The 17975-nt window shown below is 41.1% G+C and overlaps 1 protein-coding gene across 2 annotated transcripts in view; it reads left to right on the forward strand.

Annotated features, from left to right (window-relative positions):
- P2RX5 (purinergic receptor P2X 5) overlaps positions 1-17975 on the forward strand; it is a 77039-nt gene that overhangs the window by 36406 nt on the left and 22658 nt on the right. For both annotated transcript variants that reach the window (XM_075196945.1, XM_075196946.1), the window contains exons 5-7: positions 3528-3627; positions 5679-5759; positions 17615-17753. In XM_075196945.1, coding sequence (XP_075053046.1) covers positions 3528-3627; positions 5679-5759; positions 17615-17753 — 320 coding nt within the window. The remainder of the gene's footprint in view (positions 1-3527; positions 3628-5678; positions 5760-17614; positions 17754-17975) is intronic.

Raw genomic sequence — 17975 nt, forward strand, 5'->3', positions numbered from 1 at the left:
TTCCCTTAATTAGACTTTTGAAAAAGCATCATCAAAAATTTAAGGAGGAGATAAAACAAAAGAAATTATGCTAAGTATGTTGGACTTGTAGATGAAGTACTTTAATCGCTTTGCCAGGATCGAAGAGTTATCAACTTCTGGAAATCGTATCACTACATTTTGTAGACTATGCTTGATCCTAGGTGTAGGAGCTATATCTTCTCTTTATTTCCCACTGTCCCAGATAACAAGAGATGTAATTAGCTCCTGGTGAGCAAGTTGACAGCTGAAGTGATACCTGACACGACAGCGTCCCCTCCTTCGGTTTCTCAGGCTACTATTGCTAGGAAAAAACTTAGCTTTCCCAAGACAAACAGTGGTGATGCAGATGAGTCACCACAACATTTTGACATCTGTTCTGGTCTAAAAGAATTGCCCAAAAATCATGACAGCTCTGTCGTAAAATGAACTACAAATTCCACGCGGAAGGCCATTACCGGCATTTACATCAAAGTGCAGAGACTTGTAATGGTGGATTCCAGCGGGGATGAATCAGTATTGTGTGAGGATGATGTACACACTGATGAAGATGAGAATAATGACAGTGTAGATTGCAGTTGCTGGGATCTAGCTGAGAGAAGGGAGCTAGCTGATGCTGGTATGCTTGTTAGTAATTTGGGTAGAATAGAAATGTTGGAAATTTTATGTTTTTCTACAGTAAACTTTCACCTTTATTATAGAGGTGTTTTTCTCTTTAAGTGCACACTTTTTTTTACGTTTTTGTTTCCCTGACTTAAAACCACTATGCACTTGAACATAGGCTTTAGCACATGACATAGAAGGATTAGTATCATCATGACTGAGACTGAAAAGTGACAAGAACAATGTTACTGAAAACTGGAGAGTGACAAGTATAATGTGACTGGAGACTGGAGTGACAAGGACACTGCTACCCCTCCTTTTTCTGTATGAGCTATGGCACCGTAAAATGTTACTGGAGACTTTTAAGAACACCACCAGCCTATTATTTGAATTTCTGTTTCAGCACTAAACACTGCCACCTCTCCTATTTCTGAGTGAGCTATGGCACAGTAGAATGTGACTGGATACTTTTAATAGCACTGCCAGCCCTATTGTTTGAATTTCTGTTTCAGCACTAAACAGTGGCACCTCTCCTAAGTTTGAGTGAGCTATGGAACAGTAAAATGTCACTGGAGACTTTTAAAAACAATGCCAGCGCTATTATTAGAATTTCTGTTTCAGCACTACACACTGCCGTCTCTCCTATTTCTGGGTGAGCTATATCTATGTAGAATGTCACTGGAGAATTTGAAGAACACTGCCAGCCCTATAATTTGTCTATCAGCACTGAAAACTGCCACCTCTCCTATTTCTGTGTGAGCTATAACTATAAAATGTCACTGGAGACTTTGAAGAACACTGCCACCCCTCCTTTTTCTATTTTAGCTATGATGCTGCTCAACTGCATTGCAGACTACCAACAACCCTGGTACCCCTTCTATGTCTCACTGTGAAATGGTGCTGGATCTCCGTGGGGGCTGATACTTATAGAATCTAAAACTTGCGAGTTCCGACCACGCAATGATGACGTTTTGCCTCTTTTTCACTTACTCGGATCGGCAAAGTTCGGGTGCGCTCAGTTCTCGGAGAACCGAGCCCGATCATCTCTAATTATTGTTTCTTATTGGTTTTCCCGCTCAGACACCCCTCTGCCACTTCACACCGTAGCTTACAGCTGGGGCTAGGAGTAGAATGATGTAGCCTTGGGAAAATTGACTGCAAAGAGCAGACTATGGGAAGCCAGAGAGGGGCATGCTGGAAGGGGTGATTTTTTTTTAACAAACCTGGTAGTGCTGCTTTAAGAAAATTTCGTTTATGCAAATAATGTGCTATTGAAACTCTATTTCTGCTTTTGTCCCATCTTGATACAGTGTGTTTTACCAATGAAAACAATACTTTACCTCAGTAATGTAAGCTAACATGATTTCATTATATTTGTTGTTATGTTTTCCTATTAATATCACAGTAGATCACATAGCAATCAATAAGTTTGTTACATTAGAGGTAATAGTAGCTTAATATGGTGAGTTCATTTGATAGCCTAACAGATTGCCAAGAATGTTCAAGGTCAAATCAAAGTATTGTATTATTATTATTACTATATATTGTTGCATTTATTTATTTTCTGCTATAGTATTTTGCAGCAAATTAACATTGTGGGTGGCTTTGTGGTTAGCACTTCTGCCTCACAGCACTGGGGTCATGAATTTGATTACCGACCATGGCCTTATCTGTGTGGAGTTTGTATGTTCTCCCTGTGTTTTTGTGGGTTTCCTCTCAAACTCCAAAAACATACTGGTAGGTTAATTGGTTGCTGACAATATTAACAATGTGTGTGTATGTGTGTGTGTGTGTGTGTGTGTGTGTGTGTATGTTAGGTTATTTAGACTGTTATCTCCAATGGGGCAGGGACTGATGTGAGTGTGTTCTCTGTACAGCTCTGCGGAATTGGTAGCGCTATATAAATAGCTGATGATGATAATTATGGGTACCATACCTTTCAACATTTCTATTGGCCAAGAGAGAGATACTTAAATTTGTTATAATAAGATGTACTTAGCTACAAACACCACAAAGCACTAAGGGGTATATTTATTAAGAAAATACTAAACTGATGATTTTCCATCACTGCTTAACGCAGAGATAGAAAATCATCATCTGCGCAAATTATCATTAGAATGTCACCATAGTAGTTGGGGCATGCTAATCTCCCTGGCCACACTGCCTGGAAAATCAAAGAGGAGTCTTACCAGATGCAGGGATGTGTGAGCCGGCATGTATTCTGGAACTGGAAGCCCAGAACTGGGCTTCCTGATCCATGAAAAAAACTTTAATAAAGTTAAAAAAAAAAAAAAAGTGAAAATAAACTTTATCAAAATAAATAATAATATTTTCTTCCAATGCTGACCTACAGCTATCTCCATCCTGAGAATGTACGATTGTACTGCTGCTGTTAATGATAGACTTTCCCATGCCGCCCTTCCCCCTCCTATTACTCACCCCCCACGACAGTGTGGTGGCTGACAGTGTGAGCAGAAGTACAACCCTCACCTGTGAAGTCATATATATATATATATATATATATATATACACTTTATGTTTATTTATATGTATATATATATATATATATATATATATATATATGGCAAGCCCATTAATTAAGCCGAAACAGCTGAAAACCATTACACTTAATGAACATGCAATTTAGGAACTTTTGGTGCCTTATGGGTATATCTACTCTTGCAACACACTTAAGCAATGTCAACTGATATGATAATTGGGTTTTAGACCATATAACACTTATCATATGTTTTTTGAAGCTCAAACTACTTCTGCTGGTCTGTTCATTACTCAATATAAATTTTTATCAGACACATTTTAATTTGTGCTGCTTTGTTTACTTCTGTGAAATACAAATGAGAAATGCCTAAAACACAGTCCTGCATGACAGATGATTATAATTATAGGGGTGAAGACTGGACGCTGCTTGAAGACAGGTGCTGTAAACACAACGGGAACATGTGAAATATTTGCATGGTGTCCATTGGAGAAGAGACAGAAGCCAAAGTAAGATCCATTTATCATGCAGCCATTTAGTTTAAAGTATCTACAAAAGTATTTGCCTACGATTTAAAAATGATAAAAGCAGCTTACACCAAGAGACGGTCTTGTATATCACTGTCTAAAATGCACAAATCCAATATATAGCACTTAATTTTTGGTGCCTAATACACCAAATATATTCTGTGATGCATTACCAAATGACAGTGATAACTACAGTATAATTATGTTTTATTGTATGTTCAATTAGTAGAAAAATGCTAATGTCTTATAAATGATTTTGACCATAATGATGAACTTAAATGTTTTGTAAAGGTATCGTAAAGAAAACGTTCATTGTTAGTCTATAATCAGCAATACTACTGTTTAGTGTCTTACATGCATATTTATAAGTAACATTATACATAAATAAATATATAGAGAGCATGGTCAAATTATGATTATTGAACAGAATGCAAAAACCATACAGCTAAGCAAAACAGGAGATAACACCATTGGCAATGGAATTCTGTAAAACCTTGATTAACAGATACAACATAAATATGAGTATATCATATATCTAAAAACATCTGAATAATGCTTAGTGCAATAATGTATTGTGTAATAGGTGCATCAACTGAAAAAAAAATAAAAAACAGCAATTAACTTCATTACAAACGCTTTGTTCTGCTTGACTCATGAAGATAAAATGGGGAACACCTATCTAAATGAGTCTTTCCTCGTCTAGAATGTCAAAAAATTGAACTTCAGTGCAAACCTAGACACACTACTGTACCCTTAGCTAGGAAAGCCCCTGATCCGCCCAGCCCCTCCACCAGATGCCACCAGATGAGCCTACTGCCCCTGATCCGCCCAGCCCCTCCACCAGATGCCACCAGATGAGCCTACTGCCCCTGATCCGCCCAGCCCCTCCACCAGATGCCACCAGATGAGCCTACTGCCCCTGATCCGCCCAGCCCCTCCACCAGATGCCACCAGATGAGCCTACTGCCCCTGGTCCGCCCAGCCCCTCCACCAGATGCCACCAGATGAGCCTACTGCCCCTGATCCGCCCAGCCCCTCCACCAGATGCCACCAGATGAGCCTACTGCCCCTGATCCGCCCAGCCCCTCCACCAGATGCCACCAGATGAGCCTACTGCCCCTGATCCACCCAGCCCCTCCACCAGATGCCACCAGATGAGCCTACTGCCCCTGATCCGCCCAGCCCCTCCACCAGATGCCACCAGATGAGCCTACTGCCCCTGATCCGCCCAGCCCCTCCACCAGATGCCACCAGATGAGCCTACTGCCCCTGATCCGCCCAGCCCCTCCACCAGATGCCACCAGATGAGCCTACTGCCCCTGATCCGCCTAGCCCCTCCACCAGATGCCACCAGATGAGCCTACTGCCCCTGATCCACCCAGCCCCTCCACCAGATGCCACCAGATGAGCCTACTGCCCCTGATCCGTCCAGCCCCTCCACCAGATGCCACCAGATGAGCCTACTGCCCCTGATCCGTCCAGCCCCTCCACCAGATGAGCCTACTGCCCCTGATCCGTCCAGCCCCTCCACCAGATGCCACCGGATGAGCCTACTGTTAAAAACTGGTGCATTTGTGCAAATGTAAGCACATGAAGTCACAATGGAGCATTTGCACACTGTGACAAATTATATTCTGCAAAATTCCAAAATGATGTCAAATCTATAAAAAATTAACCTTATTGAACAAAATCAAGTAGAATTCAGGAGCCAACATCAGTCTGTCTTTGAAGTAGCCAAGTAAATTGTGAATATGTTGAATTCTATAGAAATTACACCCCAAAAGTTTAATGACACAATAAAATGTTTTAGCCTTGTTTTCCATATTGGTCCAGCTTTGCAAAAAAACATACCTATATGCTTTCCTGTTAACCATTAATTTAAAAAGAATATAGTTTTCATTTTCCTTACATTTTAAACCAGTTTCTCCCATGTAGTTGTGAAATTTAGAAACATGCTTAAAATAATTATTAGAATATTTTTGTGTTTTTTTCAATAAGTTCTCAGTGTTTAAATTCTCTTTATTCGTTCTCAGGGTACCATTGCTTGGTAAAGCAGAGAACTTTACAGTCTACATTAAAAACTCCATACGCTTTCCAAAGTTTAATTTTTCAAAGTAAGTGTTTATTTTTGTTGTCATAGTAGAACTATTATATTCTAATGTACTCTACCTCTCTACAGGCGTAAGGAGTTGTAAGTCAAAGATACACAACAATATTTACAAGGACATAGGTTTACTTTTTGTTGTACTCATGCGCAGTACACAAAAATGAGTATCTTGCTCAAAACAAAAAACAGACTTATATCCAACTCTAAATAAGCTGCATTGTGTAGAAGAAATAGGAAACTTGCAAGCACATGAGCTCTGTCTGTACCAAATGCTGCCATACTCTGTACATCACAAAGTTTCACAACGGAAATGCCTGACCTTGCACACAGAGAAGTTGCAAATTGCTTCCTGCGCACATTTGGGGAGCAGTTCTAAAGACTGGGGAGACATAGAAGGGATCACTCAGCTACACAGTTGCAAAAGGTAAGTGGGAACAAGGCTGGGAGACGTTGCAGGGTAATTTAAATAATTCATGTCCCATACTTGCCAATTTAGTGTTGCTCCCCTCTGGTTTGCAAGTGTGGGAGGGGGTTTGGTGACCGTGTCACCATAATCCCACCCACTGATTCGTGACATTGCACAGTGGGGCTTAATGACGCAAATCGCTTCACCTCCGCTGGGCTCCAGGAGGGTGCCTGCTCTTCCAGGAGTCCGGGAGGATTCCCCAAAACCTCGGATGCTCGGAAGCCTCCAGGAGAGTAGGCAGGTATGACATGTCCTCATCTCCCCCACTGGACAATGAGTACAGAGAAGAATAAGGAGTGTGTTTGTATTGAATTGTTCTACAACTTTCTGTCTTGGCATAGGTCAAGCGTCAGTTTGTGTTATTGCAAGTGATACTTACATTTAGTAAATATTGTGCAGCCATCTAACTGATAAGCTTCTCCGTTTGTTAGAGGTAGGGGAGCTAACATTTCCTATGTACACTGTATTTTAACTATAAAGCTCTAATTACCACAATTACTGTGAATTAAATCTTTCTATGTATACTGACAATCATGTATCTTATTTTTGTGTATTTTTGTGTATATCATTTAACATCACATTGTTCATTTTAGTGTTTAAAAATGGTAACATTAAAATACATTTAATTACAATAGAACGTTTTGTATAAATGATCATGGTAGAGAAGTTCTCGCTGACAGTTGTATGTCTGCCCAAGGTATGTTGCCCTTCATTTCTTTAACCAAAAGGTCAATGCAGTATAAGTAGACTTCAAAATAGTGATCTATTGTTCTTACCACTGCATGCTGGAAGGAACAAAATTAGAAACAAAACGCTCCTGGCTTCATCCAGAGGGCAGTAAGTCATAGACTACATATTTATAGAGTCCATTTATATGGAAGCTTAATTAGTGAGTTGATCTTAGCTTGATTAAAGATTTCAGGACCCAAAGACTCATATATACATACATAGATATTTCGTTGTATTCTTTCTGTACCTGTTGGGAATACTAATACAAATTAGGGATGAGCGCACTCGGATTTATGAAATCCGAGCCCACCCGAACGTTGCGGATCCGAGTCGGATCCGAGACAGATCCGGGTATTGGCGCCAAATTCAAATGTGAAACTGAGGCTCTGACTCATAATCCCGTTGTCGGATCTCGCGATACTCGGATCCTATAAATTCCCCGCTAGTCGCCGCCATCTTCACTCGGGCATTGATCAGGGTAGAGGGAGGGTGTGTTAGGTGGTCCTCTGTCCTGGTAGATCTCGTGCTGTGCTGTTTAGTTCTGTGCTGTGCTGTGCTGTGCTGTGCTGTGCTGTGCTGTGCTGTGCTGTGTTCTGCAGTATCAGTCCAGTGGTGCTGTGTGCTGTGCTCTGTCCTTCTGAGGTCCGTAGTGCTGCTGGGTCCTGTGCCGTGTCCTGTTCAGTCCAGTGGTGCTGTGTCCTGTGCTCTGTGCTTCTAAGGGCATAGTTATTTCCCCAATATTCCCCTGTGTTTAAAAAAATAAAAAAAAGTTTTTTTAAAAAATACCAAAAACTACTTTAATTTTTTTTAATTACCACAAAATTTGCACAACCAATCCTGCAGTATAAGCCCATTGGTACTGCAATATTACAAAGTTTACACATTCTGCAGTATCAGTCCAGTGGTGCTGTGTCCTGTGCTCTGTCCTGCTGAGTTCCGTAGTGCTGCTGGGTCCTGTGCCGTGTCCTGTTCAGTCCAGTGGTGCTGTGTCCTGTGCTCTGTGCTTCTAAGGGCATAGTTATTTCCCCATTATTCCCAAGTTTTTAAAAAATAAAAAAAAGTAAAAAAAAATAAAAAAGTAAAAAAAAAAAAATATATAATAATTATAACCAAATTTGCAAAACCAATCCAGCAGTATAAGTCCATTGGTACTGCAATATTACAAAGTTCACACATTCTGCAGTATCAGTCCAGTGGTGCTGTGTCCTGTGCTCTGTCCTGCTGAGTTCCGTAGTGCTGCTGGGTCCTGTGCCGTGTCCTGTTCAGTCCAGTGGTGCTGTGTCCTGTGCTCTGTGCTTCTAAGGGCATAGTTATTTCCCCATTATTCCCAAGTTTTTAAAAAATAAAAAAAAGTAAAAAAAAATAAAAAAGTAAAAAAAAAAAATATATAATAATTATAACCAAATTTGCAAAACCAATCCAGCAGTATAAGTCCATTGGTACTGCAATATTACCAAGTTCACACATTCTGCAGTATCAGTCCAGTGGTGCTGTGTCCTGTGCTCTGTCCTGCTGAGTTCCGTAGTGCTGCTGGGTCCTGTGCCGTGTCCTGTTCAGTCCAGTGGTGCTGTGTCCTGTGCTCTGTGCTTCTAAGGGCATAGTTATTTCCCCATTATTCCCAAGTTTTTAAAAAATAAAAAAAAAGTAAAAAAAAAAAAAAAAATTTCAAAAAAAAAAAATATATATAATAATTATAACCAAATTTGCAAAACCAATCCAGCAGTATAAGTCCATTGGTACTGCAATATTACAAAGTTCACACATTCTGCAGTATCAGTCCAGTGGTGCTGTGTGCTGTGCTCTGTCCTGCTGAGGTCCGTAGTGCTGCTGGGTCCTGTGCCGTGTCCTGTTCAGTCCAGTGGTGCTGTGTCCTGTGCTCTGTGCTTCTAAGGGCATAGTTATTTCCCCATTATTCCCAAGTTTTTAAAAAATAAAAAAAAGTAAAAAAAAATAAAAAAGTAAAAAAAAAATAAATAAATATAATAATTATAACCAAATTTGCAAAACCAATCCAGCAGTATAAGTCCATTGGTACTGCAATATTACAAAGTTCACACATTCTGCAGTATCAGTCCAGTGGTGCTGTGTCCTGTGCTCTGTCCTGCTGAGTTCCGTAGTGCTGCTGGGTCCTGTGCCGTGTCCTGTTCAGTCCAGTGGTGCTGTGTCCTGTGCTCTGTGCTTCTAAGGGCATAGTTATTTCCCCACTATTCCCAAGTTTTTTAAAAATAAAAAAAAAGTAAAAAAAAATAAAAAATTTAAAAAAAAAAAAATATATAATAATTATAACCAAATTTGCAAAACCAATCCAGCAGTATAAGTCCATTGGTACTGCAATATTACCAAGATTACACATTCTGCAGTATCTTGTGCTACATATAATGGAGACCAAAAATTTGGAGGATAAAGTAGGGAAAGATCAAGACCCACTTCCTCCTAATGCTGAAGCTGCTGCCACTAGTCATGACATAGACGATGAAATGCCATCAACGTCGTCTTCCAAGCCCGATGCCCAATCTCGTAGTACCGGGCATGTAAAATCCAAAAAGCCCAAGTTAAGAAAAAGTAGCAAAAAGAGAAACTTTAAATCATCTGAGGAGAAACGTAAAGTTGCCAATATGCCATTTACGACACGGAGTGGCAAGGAACAGCTTAGGCCCTGGCCCGTGTTCATGACTAGTGGTTCAGCTTCACCCACGGATCTTAGCCCTCCTCCTCCTCCCCCCCCCTACAAAAAATTGAAGAGAGTTATGCTGTCAGCAACAAAACAGCAAACAACTCTGCCTTCTAAAGAGAAATTATCACAAATCCACAAGGCGAGTCCAAGGATGTTGGTGGTTGTCAAGCCTGACCTTCCCATCACTGTACGGGAAGAGGTGGCTCGGGAGGAGGCTATTGATGATGTAGCTGGCGCTGTGGAGGAACTTGATGATGAGGATGGTGATGTGGTTATTGTAAATGAGGCACCAGGGGGGGAAACAGCTGATGTCCATGGGATGAAAAAGCCCATCGTCATGCCTGGTCAGAAGACCAAAAAATGCACCTCTTCGGTCTGGAGTTATTTTTATCCAAATCCAGACAACCAATGTATGGCCATATGTAGCTTATGTAAAGCTCAAATAAACAGGGGTAAGGATCTTGCCCACCTAGGAACATCCTCCCTTATACGTCACCTGAATAACCTTCATAGTTCAGTGGTTAGTTCAGGAACTGGGGCTAGGACCCTCATCGGTACAGGGACACCTAAATCCCGTGGTCCAGTTGGATACACACCAGCAACACCCTCCTCGTCAACTTCCTCCACAATCTCCATCAGATTCAGTCCTGCAGCCCAAGTCAGCAGCCAGACTGAGTCCTCCTCAATACGGGATTCATCCGAGGAATCCTGCAGCGGTACGCCTACTACTGCCACTGCTGCTGTTGCTGCTGTTAGTCGGTCATCTTCCCAGAGGGGAAGTCGTAAGACCGCTAAGTCTTTCACAAAACAATTGACCGTCCAACAGTCGTTTGCCATGACCACAAAATACGATAGTAGTCACCCTATTGCAAAGCGTATAACTGCGGCTGTAACTGCAATGTTGGTGTTAGACGTGCGCCCGGTGTCCGCCATCAGTGGAGTGGGATTTAGAGGGTTGATGGAGGTATTGTGTCCCCGGTACCAAATCCCCTCGAGATTCCACTTCACTAGGCAGGCGATACCAAAAATGTACAGAGAAGTACGATCAAGTGTCCTCAGTGCTCTTAAAAATGCGGTTGTACCCACTGTCCACTTAACCACGGACATGTGGACAAGTGGTTCTGGGCAAACGAAGGACTATATGACTGTGACAGCCCACTGGGTAGATGCATCCCCTTCCGCAGCAACAGCAACAGCTGCATCAGTAGCAGCATCTACAAAATGGCTGCTCATGCAAAGGCAGGCAACATTGTGTATTACAGGCTTTAATAAGAGGCACAACGCTGACAACATATTAGAGAAAATGAGGGAAATTATCTCCCAGTGGCTTACCCCACTTAGACTCTCATGGGGATTTGTGGTGTCAGACAATGCCAGTAACATTGTGCGGGCATTAAATATGGGCAATTTCCAGCACGTCCCATGTTTTGCCCACACCATTAATTTGGTGGTGCAGCATTACCTCAAGAGTGACAGGGGTGTGCAGGAGATGCTTGCGGTGGCGCGCAAAATTGCTGGACACTTTCGGCATTCAGCCAGTGCCTACCGCAGACTAGAGGCACATCAAAAAAGCATGAACCTGCCCTGCCATCACCTCAAACAAGAGGTTGTGACGCGCTGGAACTCCACCCTCTATATGCTGCAGAGGATGGAGGAGCAGCAAAAGGCCATTCAGGCCTACACAGCCACCTACGACATAGGCAAAGGAGTGGGGATGCGCCTCAGTCAAGCGCAGTGGAGACTGATTTCCGTGTTGTGCAAGGTTCTGCAGCCATTTGAACTTGCCACACGAGAAGTCAGTTCCGACACTGCCAGCTTGAGTCAGGTCATTCCCCTGATCAGGCTGTTGCAGAAGCAGCTGGAGAAAGTGAGGGAGGAGCTGGTAAGCCATTGCGATTACACCAAGCATGTAGCTCTTGTGGATGTAGCCCTTCGTACGCTTTGCCAGGATCCGAGGGTGGTCACTCTTTTAAAGTCAGAGGAATACATTCTGGCCACCGTGCTCGATCCTCGGTTTAAAGCGTATGTTGTGTCTCTGTTTCCGGCGGACACAAGTCTACAGCGGTGCAAAGACCTGCTGGTCAGGAGATTGTCCTCTGAAGAGGACCGTGACATGCCAACAGCTCCACCCTCATTTTCTTCCACATCTATGGCTGCGAGGAAAAAGCTCAGTTTTCCCAAAAGAGGCACTGGCGGGGATGCTGATAACATCTGGTCCGGACTGAAGGACCTGCCAACCATTGCAGACATGTCTACACTCGCTGCATTGGATGCTGTCACAATAGAAAAAATTGTGGATGATTACTTTGTTGACACCATCCAAGTAGACATATCAGACAGTCCATATTGTTACTGGCAGGAAAAAAAGGCAGTTTGGAAGCCCCTGTACAAACTGGCTCTATTTTACCTGAGTTGTCCCCCCTCCAGTGTGTACTCGGAAAGAGTTTTTAGTGCAGCGGGGAACCTGGTCAGTGAGCGGCGAAGGAGGTTGCTTCCTCACAACGTTGAAAAAATGATGTTTATAAAAATGAATAATCAATTCCTCAATGAAGTACAGCACTGCCCTCCAGATACTACAGAGGGACCTGTGGTTGTGGAGTCCAGCGGGGACGAATTGATAATGTGTGATGAGGAGGAAGTACACACTGTAGGGGGAGAGGAATCAGAGGTTGAGGATGAGGACGACATCTTGCCTCAGTAGAGCCTGTTTAGTCTGTACAGGGAGAGATGAATAGCTTTTTTGGTGTGGGGGCCCAAACAAACCAATCATTTCAGCCAAAGTTGTTTGGTAGGCCCTGTCGCTGAAATGATTGGTTTGTTAAAGTGTGCATGTCCTATTTCAACAACATAAGGGTGGGTGTGAGGGCCCAAGGACAATTCCATCTTGGAACTTTTTTTTTGGCATTATATGACCAATCAACAGTCGTTTGCCATGTTCAAAAAGTAAAACCAAATTTTAAAAAATTCAAGAAATTAAACCAAAAGTAAAATGCCGTGTCATAATTTAAAACAAGAGTTTTTGACGTGCTCTAAAACTACTGTATTGTTGTTTATATTTTATAAACACTACACTTGAAAGCTTGAGTCTTTCAATAAAAAAGTAACTGTCCATTGCACGAATATTTGCAACAGGGACAATTTTAGGGTTAAGAAAGCCAACTGATAACACTTCGACGCTGTCTGTCTTTATAAACACTACACTTTGAGGTTGGAGGAGGTATTGTGGCCCCGGCACCAAATTTACTACCGGGGCCACTCCACTGTGCAGTCCATATTTAGGTGTATCAGATATTAAACAACGGTGACAGTTGATGCCCAATTTTTTAATTATATTGTGGCCTCGGTACCAAATTGTGTACCGGGGCCACCACACTACGCAGTCCAGATACTTGTTTGGTGGAATTCAGACCAGTTGAGGGTTTTATTATTATATTGTGGGGACCACTCTATCTATACCACACTACAACTCTATACCACTCTATTTCATACTTTAATTCTATTTAATACTTTAATTCTATTTCATACTTTAATTCTATTTAATACTTTAATTCTATTTCATACTTTAATTCTATTTAATACTTTAATTCTATTACTAATTACCATAAAGAGGAACAAAATAAACCAATTTTACCAAAAGTATAATATGACTTAGACTTACAAACACTACACTTGAAAGATGGTGCCTTTAAATGAAAAAGTCAGTCTTCATTGCACGACTATGTGCAACAGGGACAGTTTTTTGGTTTACAAAGTCAACCAATAACACTTGGACCCTGTCTGTCTTTAACATACTTGATGGGATCTCAATGACGAATTGTCTGTACCATGTTTGGAGGAGGTATTGTGGCCCCGGTATCAAATTGGGTACCGGGGCCACACCACTACGCAGTCCAGATACTTGTTTGGTGGAATTCTGACACGTGGAGGGTTTTTTAATTATATTGTGGCCTCGGTACCAAATTGTGTACCGGGGCCACCACACTACGCAGTCAAGATAGATAGATGCGTATCATAGATAAAGTACATTCAGTGGTGTGGGGCAAATTGAAAAATATTCAAAATTCACTGACATTATCAAAAACAAGAGGTTGTCACACGCTAAAACTCCAACATGTGTATGATGGAGAGGATGGAGGAGCAGCCGTATGTGTAGTGTAATGCAGACCTGTTGAAGGTTTTTTATATATTTTATTGTGGTGCCCAGTGCCCACTCCTCTACGCAGTCCAGATACATTTATTGGTGCGAATCATAAAAGTTCAGGGTTTTTAATATATTGTGGTGACCCACTCCTCTACGCAGTCCAGGTACATTTATTGGTGCGATTCATAAAAGTTCAGGGTTTTTAATATATATTGTGGTGACCCACTCCTCTACGCAGTCCAGGTACATTTATTGGTGCGATTCATAAAAGTTCAGGGTTTTTAATATATATTGTGGTGACCCACTCCTCTACGCAGTCCAGGTACATTTATTGGTGCGATTCATAAAAGTTCAGGGTTTTTAATATATTGTGGTGACCCACTCCTCTACGCAGTCCAGGTACATTTATTGGTGCGAATCAAACAAGTTGATGGTTTTCTTATTATATATATTGTGGTGACCCACTCCTCTACGCAGTCCAGGTACATTTATTGGTGCGATTCATAAAAGTTCAGGGTTTTTAATATATATTGTGGTGACCCACTCCTCTACGCAGTCCAGGTACATTTATTGGTGCGATTCATAAAAGTTCAGGGTTTTTAATATATATAGTGGTGACCCACTCCTCTACGCAGTCCAGGTACATTTATTGGTGCGAATCAAACAAGTTGATGGTTTTCTTATTATATATATTGTGGTGACCCACTCCTCTACGCAGTCCAGGTACATTTATTGGTGCGATTCATAAAAGTTCAGGGTTTTTAATATATATTGTGGTGAGTGTGACCCACTCCTCTACGCAGTCCAGGTACATTTATTGGTGCGAATCAAACAAGTTGATGGTTTTCTTATTATATATATTGTGGTGACCCACTCCTCTACGCAGTCCAGGTACATTTATTGGTGCGATTCATAAAAGTTCAGGGTTTTTAATATATATTGTGGTGACCCACTCCTCTACGCAGTCCAGGTACATTTATTGGTGCGATTCATAAAAGTTCAGGGTTTTTAATATATATAGTGGTGACCCACTCCTCTACGCAGTCCAGGTACATTTATTGGTGCGAATCAAACAAGTTGATGGTTTTCTTATTATATATATTGTGGTGACCCACTCCTCTACGCAGTCCAGGTACATTTATTGGTGCGATTCATAAAAGTTCAGGGTTTTTAATATATATTGTGGTGACCCACTCCTCTACGCAGTCCAGGTACATTTATTGGTGCGATTCATAAAAGTTCAGGGTTTTTAATATATATAGTGGTGACCCACTCCTCTACGCAGTCCAGGTACATTTATTGGTGCGATTCATAAAAGTTCAGGGTTTTTAATATATTGTGGTGACCCACTCCTCTACGCAGTCCAGGTACATTTATTGGTGCGATTCATAAAAGTTCAGGGTTTTTAATATATATTGTGGTGACCCACTCCTCTACGCAGTCCAGGTACATTTATTGGTGCGATTCATAAAAGTTCAGGGTTTTTAATATATATTGTGGTGACCCACTCCTCTACGCAGTCCAGGTACATTTATTGGTGCGATTCATAAAAGTTCAGGGTTTTTAATATATATTGTGGTGACCCACTCCTCTACGCAGTCCAGGTACATTTATTGGTGCGAATCATAAAAGTTCAGGGTTTTTAATATATATTGTGGTGACCCACTCCTCTACGCAGTCCAGAAAGATACCTTGTTGCAACGTTTTGGACTAATAACTATATTGTGAGGTGTTCAGAATACACTGTAAATTAGTGGAAATGCTTGTTATTGAATGTTATTGAGGTTAATAATAGCCTAGGAGTGAAAATAAGCCCAAAAACTTGATTTTTAAACTTTTTATGTTTTTTTCAAAAAAAATCCGAATCCAAAACCTTAAATCCGAACCGAGACCTTTCGTCAAGTGTTTTTGCGAGACAAATCCGAACCCCAAAAATAACGAAAATCCGGATCCAAAACACAAAACACGAGACCTCAAAAGTCGCCGGTGCACATCCCTAATACAAATGGCACAATGGTGCTGAAGAAACAAGGTTTACCTTGTTGACAGTATCAATTGTAAGAGAAAAAAAAGCAAATGTATTTTATAATATGTGACAAGAAGTCTTATTAGATTTATTATTAAACCGGGCAACAAAATATTAGTGCGGTCAGCAAACCAGTATAATGATTCACCTGTTAATAGAATTATAATCATTACAATTGAACAATTACGCTCATGTAGAGGTGAACGCAAAAGTTCATATCTTAGACTTACAACGCCTTACGACTGAAAACAGGGGAAAACGCAGGATTTGTAGGGTGGGGGGGGTCTCCACACCAGTGCTTGGCTGCTCTCCAACTCTTCCTATCCCCATAATATACATGGTAGTGCACCTACCATGTATATTATGCGTGCACCTAACAGTAGTGCACGCAGCTCTCCCTTTTCAAGCAGAGCTGTGTGAAGCTGGATCAGGGTCCAGTCACCTCAATTATACAGTGCCCCAGGCTTAGAAGGGGGTTTCCAGGCACTAGGAAACCCCTCCTCGGTTTGCCTATGGAAAAGGGGGGAGGAAAAGGAGATTAACATAGGCGGGATAGTAAGGGCATGTTTATGTAATTGCAAATGAGGTAAACTTGCACACAGATACTCCTGTCAGGAACTGTAACTCTTGCAGGTGCTGGATGGCTGGTTCCGCGATACGCAATGATAATGATGACAATCAGCCATTTTTGATTGGCTTATTGCATATTGACCCCTCTAGCCGATAGTATTAAATGACGAGTGTGGCTGCTATATTATGTAAGGTCGCAGCAGTCTATTCTCAGTAAATTGCTATTTCCGTTTGGACTGCAGCAGGAAAGAAGATTAACATTTGTATTATCAGACAAGAACAAAAGGTGGTTGTATTTAATTATATTTTATGTGGTAACTGCCACTTTTGCATTATTACCCAGACACTATTGTGGATACGGCACTTTATTACATTGTTGTAATGTGAAAAGCACATTTACTATTAACACTATCAATGTCACATCTCTACTCTTTCTTTGCGCTATTGGGGAGTGGAAGCACTGACACAAACCCGGTTACTCCTGACATAAACCCGGTGGGTACGTTTGTGATGTGCAGCTGGACGCATGGTGAGCTGTGTCCACCTAAACATATGCACTGAATTCGCTTTTTCATGCATGCGTTTGGGGCACAAATGATTCCAACTCATGAATTAAACTCCCTCCAAACATTTTGAAATGTTTTAGACAAAGGTGTCATGTACTATCCTACATTTCAATGTCAGAACAGATCTGTTTAATCAGAAAATCATTCACAATAGACAGTGCCATACTTTTGGTCAAATTATTCCCAAAACCTAGTAATAAAAAGTAAACTGCCCTGTAGCCAGTAAGTCATGCAACATATTTTAAATTTAACAGGATAACCCCTTTAAAGAAGAATCAACCACAACCTGAAATATAATTTTGGGTAGAGTTTCCTAAGGTATGATAATATAGGAGAGTTCCACGTACCTGGATGTTTTAGTGGTGATGGCTGACACCCCTCATCCGTGAATTTTCCATTAATATTCACAGAAGAGGGGCATCAACAACACCACTGCCTGTTTAAAACAGGCAAGTGGTAGTAGCAGAGAGGAGAGTAATGCTGGGCTATTGGAGATTTTGGCGTGGAGTACCAGATCAGAAGTACATTTCTCCAAAGCAAGTCTGTATTTTATCATAACTTAGTGAACTTCATCCCAAAGTGAACTTTAAGTGTAGAGTGAAATAATTTTTGAGGGTTTTCTTCTTTCAATTTGTCAGTTTGGTTAGTTGAATTCACCATTGGTATTAATGCTCACATTCTCTCTCATAGAACTAACATTCTGAACACAGAGGATGATTCATTTCTGAAGACATGTCGCTACAGTAAAGAAAACCATTACTGTCCCATCTTTCACCTGGGGAAAATTGTCTCATGGACAGGAAGTGAATTTCAGGACATGGCAATAGAGGTAAATCACTAACAACTACTGGTATTTTCATAATGTGTGATTCTTGTGTCAGTTTGTTCATTGTTGTTATTTACCCAACTTAAATAATGAAATGGGTTCTCAGTTTAGCATTTGTTTATTCAATTTTAAGTAAAGGAGGAGACACTACTAAGGTAAGGCTTTGCTCTATCAAGGTGGGTGATAGACTAGATATAGTGTATATAGACTATATATATATATATA

The sequence above is a fragment of the Mixophyes fleayi genome, chromosome 2 (genome assembly GCF_038048845.1).
Source record: "Mixophyes fleayi isolate aMixFle1 chromosome 2, aMixFle1.hap1, whole genome shotgun sequence".
Taxonomy (NCBI): Eukaryota; Metazoa; Chordata; class Amphibia; order Anura; family Limnodynastidae; genus Mixophyes; species Mixophyes fleayi.